This window comes from Rana temporaria, chromosome 5 (assembly GCF_905171775.1).
Source record: "Rana temporaria chromosome 5, aRanTem1.1, whole genome shotgun sequence".
Taxonomy (NCBI): domain Eukaryota; kingdom Metazoa; phylum Chordata; class Amphibia; order Anura; family Ranidae; genus Rana; species Rana temporaria.
Window position 1 is genome coordinate 300049908 of NC_053493.1, and position 14001 is coordinate 300063908.

Sequence of the window (14001 nt, forward strand, 5' to 3'; positions counted from 1 at the left end):
CCCCACGTAAATTACGATTTTTTCGTACGGCGCATGCGCGCGCATGCTCAGTATCACGTCGGATTTTCAAATTAAATTACGCCTGCTCAATGCCTAGATGACGTGAACGTAATTTATGCAAAGCCCTATTCGCAAACGTTTTACGCAAACGACGTACATGACGGAAAATTCTACGCTGGCCCGACGTCCATACTTAACATTGCGTACGCCTCATAGAGCAGGGATAACGTTACGCCGAAAAAAGCCTTACGTAAACAACGTAAAAAAAAGCGCCTGGGCGGACGTACGTTTGTGGATTGGCGTATCTAGCTAATTTGCATACTCGACACGGAAATCGACGGAAGCGCCACCTAGCAGCCAGCGTAAATATGCACCTAAGATCCGACGGCGTACTAAGACGTACGCCAGTCGGATCGAGCCCACATTCAGTCGTATCTTGTTTTGTGGATACAAAACAAAGATACGACGGGGCATCTTAGAAATTACGCGGCGTATCAACAGATACGCCAGCGTAATTTCTTTGTGGATCTGGGCCCCTATCTATATAATCTCACTAAATTATTTTTAGGTTATTTTTATATATATTTTATGCAAACATTCTTTCAATATTGCATGCTTGACTATTTACTATATGTGACCATGTATGTTCTAAATTAGTTTATATAGTTGTTTGTTCATATTCTTTTTATATGATATTATTATCAGTGATTTTTTTTTTATGGGATCAAGGTGGCTTAATTTTCAACAGCAGGATTTTGATTAAGCCCTTGTTCACACTGAACGCGGGTGTGAAAATTGTGTGAGTTCAGCTGAACACTCGCAAGATTTAAAACCCACATTTCAGCGCAAGTTCGGGGGCGATTTGAAAGACATATATGCGGTTTCATGCACTGATGTCTATTGAAATCGCCCCCAAAGTCGCCAAAAGCAGTGCAGGAACTACTTTTGCAAATCGGTGCGGCGCCGCAAATTCGGCGTCGCACCGTTTGGGACAGTCCTGTTTCCGGCAATAGGCTTCGGTTTGGCATGCAACTTGACATGCTAAATGGAGGGAGATAGAAGGGGCATAATGTTTTAAGAAGCGAGTTTGAATGTCTAGATGCCACTCTGTGATTAAACACCTGGGTGCACAAAACGCATTAGGCCCCTTTCACACATACGGACCATTTGTTTCATCAGCTCAGTCACTTTTTTTCGCATGAAGTTTACATCAGTCTGTCATCAGTTTTTCATCTGTTTTTACATCAGTTTTTTTTTTTTTTACATCTGCCAGCTAGAGTCCTTAACCACTTGAGTCCTGGAGCTATTTTTAATGCAAAAACTGACCTTTTGTCCATTTCCATTTGATTTTCGTTCAATCCATTTTTTCTAACAGAAAAACGGATGTTGACGGAAGCGGATGTAAACAGATGTAAATGGATGATCATCCATTCATATCCGTTTTTCCATAGAGATGCATTGATGTCCATTTTTCATCCTTCAAAGGATAAATAAAAAATGTGCCTTAGGGCTCTTTCACACGGGCGGCCCGTTTAGGTCCGCCTGCCAGTTTTTTAGGCGGACCTGAACGGGCGCTCCATGCTCCTTTATGGAGCCGCGGTGACATGCCCGCTGACATCCGACCCGCTCCGATCCGCCAAAGTGTGACGGAGGAAAAACCTAATTTTCCATCCATCTGGCGGATCGAATCGGGTGAACATGGACAGACGGTTCGTGTTCAACCGATCCCCCCCATAGGGGAGAGCGGAGAAAAGACAGGGCGGTCCCTGCACAGTGTGCGGGGACCGCCCTGTCATCCGCCGGCTCAGCGGGGATCAACGGAGCGATCCCCGCTGAGCAAGTGGAGGTTCATGGGGCGGATCATTACTGATCCGCCCCGTGTGAAAGTGCCAAGTTTGTGAATAAAAAAGCTGCACGCACTACCCAGTGTCATCTATTAACACATATGTGTGCAATTGTCAGTGACAAGCTGGATGACATGTGGACCGACCTAGTGCAGCACTGTTCTTGAATTTGTGTACATTGACACAGTGCCCTCTTGTTATCTGTCTTAGACCCCGTTCACACTTTTTTCAGTTTGACGCTTAGAAACGCTCAACAATCAAAATCCCATTCATTTCAATTGCCCCTGTTAACATTTGAGCGTTTTGTGACCTGTAGAAAAACGCCTGTCACTTATAAAAGTACAGATTTTAGCGTTTTTGTCCCCATCGACCAAATGCCTGAACAATGATAAATTTAGCGTTTTTTCCAGGCATTTTCAGCTCCAACAGCAGCTCCCTCCCCTCTTTTCTAGCATCACTACATACCTTACACAGGTTTCTATTGGCCACAGTAAAAAAAAGACCTAAATGAAAAACACCTATAAAAAATGAAAAACGTCTGAAAAAAAAAAAAAAATGAAAACGCTCAGCTCAAGTGTGAATGTAGCGTAATGTACACACAATCGTAAATTCAGACAAGAAAAGTCAGATGTGAGCTTTTGGTCCAAAATTACAGGTGTAGATTTTCAACTGTCCAAAAGGTAATAGATGAGTGGAATGATTACGCCCTGCACTACATAAAGCAACGCACCAAAAATATGCATTGCATTTTTTTACATTATTTTGCATCTCCTGATCTCCTGCAGCCTCATTGTAGCCACTTCCTGTTCACATCCATGCACGCTATCATTGGCTGCAAATCATTACTCTGAACTGGCTTCCTGATGGTGACAATGGCCAAACATGCCTGCTCAATGTGTCATCCCATTTACATGTAAAGTAGTCTCCATCTGGAGCAAGTGTGGTAGGGTGAAGATACAGAAGCACAAATGGGACAATTTTTTTTTTTAAATTGGGCATATTTATTATAACAAAAGGTAAAAAATATAGTTATGTTGTCAACATTGTCACTCTTTTTTTGTTTATAGCGCAAAAAATAAAAACCACAGTGGAAAAGAAAGCTCTATTTGTGGGGAAAAAGGAATGCAAATTTTTTTGGTTGCAGCATTGCATGACCGCACAATTAACAGTTAAAGCGATGCAGTGCCAAATTGTAAAAATAGCTCTGGTCAGGAAGGGGATAAAATCTTCTGGGGCTGAAGTGGTTAACATACTAAAGTGTTTATGGCAGCATAGTGATTGGTTTTAGATCTGCTTAAAGCGGTGGTTCACCCTCCATAGCAACATTTGAGCATTAAATTAGGCATAGTAGCGCGAGCTACAGTATGCCTGTCTTGATTTTTTTCGCCCGGTACTCACAGTGCAATCATCTATAGAAGATTCCGACTCCCCGCGGGGAATGGGCGTTCCTATCCAGACAGAGGATGATTGACGGCCGGCTCTGGCACGTCACGCTCCCCGAAGACAGCCGGAGTAGGTCTCGGCTCTTCACGGCGCTATACGGCGCCTGCGCACAGACTATGCGCAGGCGCCGTGAAGAGCCAAGCCTATTTCGGCTATTTCCGGAGAAGCGTGACGTGCCAGAGCCGGCCGTCAATTATCCTCCGTCTGGATAGGAACGCCCATTCCCCGCGGGGAGTCGGTATCTTCAATGTACGATTGCCCTGTGAGTACCGGGCGAAAAAAATCAAGACAGGCATACTGTAGCTCGCGCTACTATGCCTCATTTTATGCTAGAAGAAAAAAAAAATGTTTTTTTTGTTTATAGGGTGAACCCCCGCTTTAACAGATTTTTTAAAATTCAAATTCCAAAAAACTGTGTCATAAAAAAACTGTTTGTTTTTAACTTAAGCAGCATTTGCGCATTTTTGATTAGACTTTGTATGATTTACCTTTTCTATGCTGAACAATGTCTTTGTCCCAGAAGTTGTGTTGGTATGTTCAGCCACCCATCCATATTCTTCTTTCATTTGGCTTACTATGTTAAACATGTCATCATTGTACTGCTGTGAAAGCTGGACAACATCATCATATTGATGTGACGATACATTTACCAACTTCAGTGCTGACTCAGACTTCAAGTGTAGTTCTATCACATCGGGACAGTCTTGTTTTCCAATGAAACAACAATGAGGGAGACATAGTAGAAGAAAATGTCACAAAAACAAACTGCTATTATGTGGCTCCAGAAAAGAAAAATATTTTAACAAGTTTATTACATGAGTTTCCATATGTATGTGCTTATTTTTTTAGTTCTTAGTTAACCTTTTTTGCAAAAAAAAATGCTCCAAGAGACTATGAAGTGGATTTACTAAAGGTAAATAGACTGTGCACTTTTCAAGTGCAGTTGCTCCAGAGCTTAGTAAATTTGATGATGCTCCACTTTGCAAAGAATACCCAATCACGTGCCAGGAAAATATAAAAAAACATAATTTTCGCTTGCACATGATTGGATGTTGAAAGTCAGCAGAGCTTCCCCTCATTTATTAAGCTCTGGAGCATTTGCACTTGCAAAGTGCACAGTCTATTTGCCTTTAGTAAATCCATTGCTTTAGGTCTTTAGCAGAAAAAGGAGGTGAGTATAGGGCCCTTTAATTTGGTGTTCTAAATGGTTGTTAGGCAGCATCACTTGCCAATCGACAACAGAAAAAAATTCATGGGAAATTTTGATTTTAAATGCACTATAGATAATAAAAAAATATATAATAAAATCCGTAATATTTTTTCAAAAAGAAAAAGAATAAAATACACAACCGTATTTATGTTTCAATAGTAGAGTGACCTCTTGTGACCCAAAAAGACCAAATTTATGTGCTGCTCGGGTAGAGAGGGGAAGTCCAACTAGACCGCTGTGATTGCAGGAAGGGTCAGGGAGCCCATCCTAGCTCCAAGCCTTAGCAATGTCAAAGGAAAAGGTCCATAAGCCGCACATCATGAAGCAGACCTATGTACATGAAGTGAGATGAATGGCAACCTTAGCCCGGACTCCAGCCAGGCATTAGGGGGAGGCCTGGCTGGAGTCCAGGCTGAGGCTGCCATTTATCTGCTTCATGATGTGAGGCTTATGGATCTTTTCCTTTGACAGAGTGACCTCTTAGGTATGCAGGGGTCAACTCTTTATCCCTTTAGAGTTTTTTTTAACAAGATTGGATATTTTATTATTTTTCTGTATCTTTTTGAATAAATATTATGGATTTTATAATATGGGTTTTTGTATCCTCTATAGTGCCTTAAAAATGCCAATCTTCTATTAATTAATTTCTGTTGTTTATTGAGGGATGTAGCGCCTCTCTATTGGGTTGTCACCCAGGACCCACATTTAGTTTCATTCACATTCTGGCTCTATCAGTGCTCTTTGAAAAGTGGTGTTACTTCTTGACATTCTTTGTACGCATCCACCCCACCCAACTAAAGATTGACAAGGAATGCTGCCTAACAACTATTTAGAACCCCAAATGAAAGGGGTCCATAGGGTTAGGGTTGGATTTTTCATCCATAATGTACAATTGGGCTGTGTTCTCCCCTTCAGGGGCACATTGGGACTGCTCTCTGCTGGAGACGGAGGGAAGGAAAATGTTTACCTCCTTTTTGGGAGAAAGATGTTATAGGGATGATTATCTGAATTGTGTGAATACTGGGCCCCTCTGTTTGAAACTGTAATTTTGGAAGAAATTAAGTGTTTGACTGAAGATTATGCAAACTTTATTTTACTCAAAGAATTCCCCTTTCTTTGAGAGGCGTCCCCATATGGACATTTGTTTATTTATGGATAAGAATGAGCTCCGGCGTGTTCGCACAGTTCACGTGCAGAGCCCGCCAGGAAGTTGGCACCGTGCTGCGCTAATCACAGGCAGGGAGACTTGTCCTGATGCTGGGCTGCAGAGCTCGGGAAATGTCTCCCTGCCTGCGATTAGTGCAGCGTGGTGCCAACTTCCTGGCGGGCTCTGCATGTGGACTGTGCGAACACGCCGGAGCTCATCCTTATTTATTTACTTACTTATTCTTGATGGAAGAACTTGTGTAAAGGATAAAGAGCAAAGACATCAGAAGAGTGTAGTGATACTGGTAATCTCAATCTTGCTGGATTGAATTCTGTCCAGTGTCCCAGAGGGGGGTTCTTATAGTGTGGATAATGATCTTTACATCCACTGGTGTCGTGCCGTGTGATTTAAGACTTTAGGTCCCTGTGTCCAGAACCTTGGAAAGCCCCACAAAGATTAACGTGAGGTTGCTTTGAGGTTTTGGGGGTCAAAGCTCTCCCAGTTATCAGTGTGGAAGGGAGAACCCAGTGTTCAAGAGAGCAGATCTAAGGCCTCGTACACACGACCGAGAAACTCGAAAGGCGAAACACATAGTTTTCCTGGTCGAGTTCCTTGTTAGGCTTGTCGAGGAACTCGACAAGCTTGCTTTGCGTACACACAGTCAAGCCAAAATCTCCTCGTTCTCAAACGCGGTGACATACAACACATACAACGGCAGGGGAAGTTCGATTACACTGGCACAACCCTTGGGGCTGCTTTTGCTAATTTCATGTGTTTGCGTGTTAAATAAAAGTTTGTTAAGAGACGATTTGCACTTTTTAGTCTGTTACAGCTTTAAAAATGTGTTATCTCCATTACAAATGCTACTTTTACTACCGTCTCATACTTTAATCCGAGCAAGCGCGGGTTTCTTAGCATACAGACGTCCGAGTTTCTTGTCGAAAACCAGCCCGTCGAGGAACTCGACAAGCCAATTTGGACTCCCGTCGAGGAAATAGAGAACTTGCTCTCTTTTTGGCTCGTCGGTTCTCGACAGTTTCCTCGACAAAAATGTACACACGACCGGTTTCCTCTGCAAAAAAATATCTCCCAGCAAGGTTCTTGCTGGTTTTTGACGAGAAACTCGGTCGTGTGTACGAGGTCTCACACTTGAACTAAAGAGAATGGGTGCAATGTATCTTAAGGGGTTAACAGGTCTGCAGAAAGAAACCTTATGTCGCATTCTTTCTCCATAATGGTGCTTTTGTGTGTTTTGGCACATATCTAGCTGGTACATACAATGTAATCCAGCTGTACATCCTTGTAGATATCACATTTTGAAGCTGCATGGGGGCCTGTCTGGAATTTTTTTCCTAACTGTCATGCAGGTAGTTTTGTCTAAATACTGATACTAGTAAAAATATGATTTCTAAAAAACAAATAACAAAATGTACATTCAAAATGCACTGTGATTTGTGGGGTGTATGGCCATAGCTTTCCACAATTTTAGATTATCAGTTATGTGTATAAACAAAATGGAATCACAAAATGTACATGTACACGATTGTTTCTGGACCTCCCTTGCTATTCAAACACTTCTTATCAGCATAAACTTCTGAATGCATATCTTTTTCTATATAATGCCTACACTGACAAACACAACACACACACTGCCTACAGTATTAAGTAACTGTACCTTTTGTCACAGTTTCAAAACATAGCTGACACCTTTCTTGAAATAGAGAACATTCAGTAGCATTTTGAAGTTTGTTGCATTTTGGATTCTCTGGTGTCGTTTTCAAATTAGCAGGAACCTCTGAAAATGTAATACATACTTTAATATGAGCAACATTGATTTTTTAAATATTCAAAAATAGTTTGCAAGGCAAAATAGAATGTGTTAACGCACAACCAAACAAATCATCTTTTGGGCATCTTTCACATGGAAGCAGTAAAAACGAGCAGTTAAGCTGCCGTTTTACCACTCTCCAACCGACCCACCTAATGCCTACAACACAGCTGTTCACATGCCACAGGCGTGATGCTGTGCATCAAAATAAGGTATTCAGGACGAGGCACTATCGCTTCCTGAAAGCCTGACAGCAACTGCTTAGCTGCACTCTAAAAAGCTACCACCATGAATAATTTTCAGAGCATGGGCAAGCCAGCGTAAACGTAATCTTACTGTTTTCTACAAAAATTATATATATTTTTTTAAATTCATAACTGCGCCGTGCACAACAGAATTTATTTAAACAAAGGAGACCTAAAAAGGCACATACAGTTGTGCTCATAAGTTTACATACGCTGGCAGAATTGAGGATTTCTTGGCCATTTTTCAGAGAATATGAATGATAGCACAAACACTTTTCTTTCACTCACGGTTAGTGTTTGGCTGAAGCCATGTATTATCAATCAACTGTGTTTACTCTTTTTAAAACATAATCACAACAGAAACTACCAAAATGACCCTGGTCAAAAGTTTACATACCCCAGTTCTTAATACCGTGTAATTCCCCCTTCAACATCAATGACAGCTTGAAGTCTTTTGTGGTATTTGTGGATGAGGCTCTTTATCTTCTCAGATGGTAAAGCTGAACATTCCTCTTTGCAAAAGGCCTCCAGTACCTGTAAATTCTTGGGCTGTCTTGCATGAAGTTTGAGCTCTCCCCAGAGAGGCTCAATGATATTGAGGTCAGGAGACTGAGATGACCACTCCAGAACCTTAACTTTATTCTGCTGTAGCCAATGACAGGTAGACTTGACCTTGTGTTTTGGATCATTGTCATGTTGGAATGTCCAAGTACGTCCCATGGGCAGCTTCCTGGCTAATGAATGCAAATGTTCCTCCGGTATTTTTTGATAACATACTGCATTCATCTTGCAATACATTTTTACCAAATTGCCTTTGTAGTTCCCCAAAACATCCCCAAAACATCAGCAATCCACCTCTGTGTTTCACAGTAGGAATGGTGTACATCATCATAGGCCTTGTTGGCTCCTCTCCAAATGTAGCGTTTATGGATGTGGCCAAAAAGCTATTTTTTTTTCTCATCTCTCCAAATGACTTTGTGCCAGAAGGTTTGAGGCTTGTTTCTGTGCTGATTGGTGTATTGTAAGCGGGATATTTTGTGGCATTTGCTTAGTAATGGCTTTCTTCAAGTGCAGAGAGTCCTGTATTTCGCCTGAAGTTATTTGTAGGTTTTTATTTGCGTCCTGAAAATTTTTCCTGGCAAATGTGGCTGAAATTTTGGTTGGTCTACCTGACCATTGTTTGGTTTCAACAGAACCCCTAATTTTCCACTTCTTGATTAGAGTTTGAACACTGCTGATTGGCATTCTCAATTCCTTGGATATCTTGTTATATCCCTTTCCTGTTTTATACAGTTCAACTATCTTTTCCCGCAGATACTTTGGCAATTTTTTTGCTTTCCCCATGACTCAGAATCCAGAAGCGTCAGCACAGCACTAAATGAAAGATGCAAGGTTCTGTCAGGAGTCCAGAAACTCATTGACCTTTTCTACATACACACTAATTACAATCAAACAGATCACAGGTGAGGATGGTTACCTTTAATAGCCATTTAAACCCCTTTGTGTCAACCTGTGTCCAAAATGACCAGGGTATGTAAACTTTTGATCAGGGTCATTTTGGGTAGTTTCCGTTGTCATTATGGTTTAAAAAGAGTAAACAGAGTTGATTGATAATAAATGGTTTTAGCCAAAAACTAACCATTAGTGAAATAAATGTTTTTGTGTTATCATTCATATTTTCTGAAAAATGGCCAATAAATCCTAAATTCTGCCAGGGTATGTAAACTTATGAGCACAACTGTAGGTATTTTGTGGAAATTTTTAAACCAACTCAGTTTGTATAAGCTTTCTCTATATTTGATGAGAAATTTTCTACCAGAGAAGGCATATTACAAAATAGAAATTGTAGATATTGATTTTTTAGACATAGCTTAGTATGATTTCTGGTCTAATTTGCTGAACATTATTATTTTTTATTGATGCATATAAGATGATTAATCTTCCGGTTTACATTGATTCGCCATGTCATTACAAGTTGCAGAGGGAGAGATGAGACTCATTTAGTGTGGGCAGCAGAAATTGTAAAGTTCCAGACAAGTCAATTTCACAAATTAAATTATGGCATAAATGTTTGAAATGCAAAGAAAATATTATTACTTTATTGACAATATTAAGACTCTCATTGGGAACAAGAAGAGAATGTATACCTGGCAAACCTGTTTGGTTAAACAACTAGAAAATGCATTTCCTGCAGAAAATGCATGGGAATGCTAAATAGCTGAATTGCTAAACCCACACCAAATCCATTCACCATAACCACTACACTATCTTTAGGACATACAAGCAGTGTTCCTTCAGTACTTATAAAGCCTCTATTTGATCATTAATCCCCACACCTAATGAGGGAGAGAACCCTTCAAACAAGCCTTAATAAATCCACAACAGTACATGCTATCGAAACAGCGACTTCACCGTTAGAGACAAACTTAAAAATGTGGGCATGTCAGCGATTTAAAAAAGACGTTTGCTGTGCGTTTCGCTGGGAAATCTGAAGAATTTTATACAGGACAGTCAATGAAAGAAAGTGTAGAACTCTTGTCATTTGGAAGCTCAACCAGCCAAAAGTAAAAGGTATATCACAAAACATTGCCTGAATCTAAATAAAAATACCTACGTTTTGATGTATAAATTGTGTATGACAAGTAGATCTTGTGGGCGTGAGAGCAATTTATAGAGAAGGAACAAAGATAATTTTGCTGTAGCGATGACATCATCCACTCTAACCAGCCCCATAGAGACACTCCGTTAAATCGATAACATTTCCTGAAAAGATCACTAAACTTAAACAGGTTTTTCACAAAAACTGTTAAAGATATCAAACTGAAAAGATATAGCCGGATAGCTGAATATTTTGTGAACGTTTTAAAGTTTCTTTGGCGTCTGTAGATGAAAGTATGAAGGAGCTGAAACTTTTGGTAGCGGAACAAGATTTTAAGGATTTGAAGCATGCTCTCATTGACTTCAATGTTAAATCTAAGAATAATAAAAAACAAATAACAATACTGGGAATGCTATTGAGCATTCCCACTTATTAGTAAAAGGGCTGACACTGGAGGCCTTATACCATGCATTAAATCAGAACTCACAATTTCCAAAGCCAAGCAAGGTTAAGACTTTCCTATCAGCTAAAATGTCCCACCCCATCAGATTTTTCTACCCTAGACTGAGCCCTGTGTAGTATTTATTCATATTCTGATTTGGTTTCTTGGTTAACTGACAATTGTGTACAAATTAAATTTTGAATTAATCCAATAAAGAGTAATAAATAAACTTTGTTTTACCTTCCATTGGTATATACAAATCTTCAGAATCACTGTTCAATTTTTTGAACATCGTAATGACAAAGTCACTCATGGCTTCAAAAAAAGTTTGTCCAAATTCATATAAACCTTGAACCAAGCTAGAAAATTCCCAATGTTCAAAATAGTCTGAAATGATGACGGGGTCCTTCCGAGGCACAGTAGTCGTGGTCTCTGGGTGTTTAACATCCGAGAGAAAAAGTTTCTGAAATGACTCATCAAATGCCTTCTGGAAGTTTGTGAAGAATACAGTGCTTCGATTAAAGATAAGGCCAACATCAGAAATGAGCTTGCTAAACATGTCCTCTGCCTGGCTCAGTTGTGCAGTCATGTAATATTCACCTGTGTTTTTTACTTCAGTGCTTTCGGTATTTAGACTTGGTGGCCATTCTTTAAATAATTCATGGTCCTATTCAAAGAAAATTCACCATTCAAATTACATGATCTGACTGTTCAAAAGTGGTCCTTAAAATTGTCATACACAGTATGTATCACTGGGGGAGATTTACTAAAACTGGATAGTGCTGAATCTGGTGCAACTGTGCATAGTAGCCAATCAGCTTCTATCTTCAGCTTGTTCCATTAAGCATTGGAAAAAACCTTCAAGATGATTGGTTTCAATGCAGAGCTGAATCAGATTTTGCACTCTCCAGTTTTATTAAATCAACCACACTGTTTTGCTAGCAATGTTCACAATAACATATATATACCTGAATGTAAAGTTGCGTTCTCATAGGTAGATTCAGAAAGAGTTAGGCCGGCTTATCTACAGATAAGCCGACCTAACTCTGAATCTGCACCGACCTATGTTTAAGTGTATTCTCTAACAGAGATACACTTAAACATATCTAAGATACGATGGCTTGCGCCGTCCTATCTTAGATTGCAATGTTGTTGATGGCCGCTAGATGGCGCTTCCATTGTGGCCGGCGTAGATTATGTAAATGAGCTTGTACACCGATTCACGAACGTACGCGCGGCCGCCGCATTTGAATTACGTTGTTTCCGTAAGGCCTTAGGCGGACTAAAGTTATTCCACCTATGAAGTGGAATAACAATGTTAAAGTATGGCCGCCATTCCCGCCGCAAGGTTTGAATTTTTTACGTCGTTTGCGCAAGTCGTCCGCGAATCGGGAGTTACGTCGTTTACGTCCACGTCAAAATCAATAGGCCCGTACGGCGTCCTTAGCCGCAATGCGCACTGGGAAATGTAGGCGCCCGGCGCATGCGCAGTAGCAAAAAACGTGAGGTCAAGCCTCATTTCCATACAACACGCCCCCCTCCAACCAATTTGAATTAGGCGCCCTTACGCCCGCTCGTTTGAGGCTACGCCGCCGTAGATTAGCAGGTAAGTAGATTGAAAATCACTACTAGCCTAGCTAATTTACGGCGGTGTAGCCTAAACAGGCTAGGCTACGCCGCCCTAAATTTAATCCAGTCTACCTGAATCTACCTATCAGTACCTAAAGCAGCAGCCACATACACAGTACTCTCCATTGGTAGCCATATATATATAGATATTTCGAGCCTTCCTCTCCAGCTTCAGTGGTATAGCAGTAATAATTACTTCTATGCCTTAAAGCACCTGATTATACAGGTACTGACTAATCACAAATATTCCAATGTGTTCACAGTGTTCACTGGTATGACAAACCAAGACGGCACTCTGTCAATGTCAACCGTAATCTTTTAATCAAAATATTGACTTCAACTCAGTCCCCTCCCGCCAGCCATACCCCTCTCAGATGGTTCACCCAGATTGGGCATACGGTAATTGTGGAAGTGCTTCTACAAGTTCAATGAGGGTGAAACACGCCAGTGAGGTGCAGTAATAGTGAAGGGACTGAGCTGAAGCTGAGATTTTATGCACGGTTAACATTAACAGAGTGTGGCCTTAGTTTGTTGCAACATTAAAATCATGCAGCAGAACCATCAATATTTTCTCAGGCTTGGACTATAGACATGGTTTAAATAAAATTGATTGATAGAACAAATGCAAAAAATGGTTTGATAAGTTACTTACTGGCATATGCAAAACAATGTCCAAAGCAAAGTCATTTATAGCAACTAAGGTGTGGCAAAATTTTATCTCAAATTTATTGAATGCATTTTTCTGAAATTTTGTCTAAAGAGAATACTCAATTTCTTTCTCGTACATCACGGGACACAGAGCGGCATATTCATTACTATGTGGGTTATATGGAGTACCTTCAGGTGATGGACACTGGCAATCTCAAACAGGAAGTGCCCCTCCCTATATAACCCCCTCCCATAGGAGGAGTACCTCAGTTTTTTCGCCAGTGTCTTAGGTGTTGGTCATGGTTTAGCTTACCTCCACATCCTTGGGATTAAGGTGGGCTAACCGGTTCTGTCCAAAGGCCTCAGTGCTAAAGTGGTCAGCAACCGGACCCCAAACCATTGGGGTGTAGCCCATAATGCTTTCTGTTCAGAGAGCTGGACCCTGGGCCCAGAACTTAGAAACCTTTGGGGGCCTAATGTTTCTGTTGCCAGGGTGCTATATGGGCCCAGGACAGTGGCTCCTTCATAGGAACCCAGGGCCTGAAGGTCTAGACGCCACCCACGGAGATGGGGGAAGATTGGACCTCTTGCTGTGCAAAAGTCCTGCGGCATGGAGCAGGTAAGTATTGGGGGAGCTTGCGGAACTTGGTTCTTAGCAGGTTCCCTACAGGGGGTGCACAGGGGGACAGGCCTGGGTATGCTCTGCATTGGCAAGGAATCACTATGTCTATGACAGAGACAGGATGATTCAATCTTTTTTCCCCAGTAATATGTGACCTCCCTGGTAAGTGTTGTTTAGCTGGGCTGCTGGCGCTAGGTGTGGGATCTCTGTAAGAGGGGAGTCTTTTCCCATGCTAAAAGGAGGTCTGTGACCTACCTAAAGGGCTTACCTGCCTGGGTGCCTGCGCTGCTCCGTCCTCCTCCATGTGTGATGGCCCCCGCCGACGGGCGCGCGCGCGTGCCCGA

At 41.3% G+C, this 14001-nt stretch overlaps 1 protein-coding gene across 1 annotated transcript in view; it reads right to left on the reverse strand.

The window, feature by feature from the left end:
- CLUL1 (clusterin like 1) overlaps positions 1-14001 on the reverse strand; it is a 60060-nt gene that overhangs the window by 1657 nt on the left and 44402 nt on the right. Inside the window, exons 5-7 of the mRNA XM_040354039.1 lie at positions 10999-11425; positions 7320-7439; positions 3776-3990 (exon numbers count right to left, since the gene is read on the reverse strand). Of these exons, the coding sequence (XP_040209973.1) occupies positions 3776-3990; positions 7320-7439; positions 10999-11425 (762 nt within the window). The remainder of the gene's footprint in view (positions 1-3775; positions 3991-7319; positions 7440-10998; positions 11426-14001) is intronic.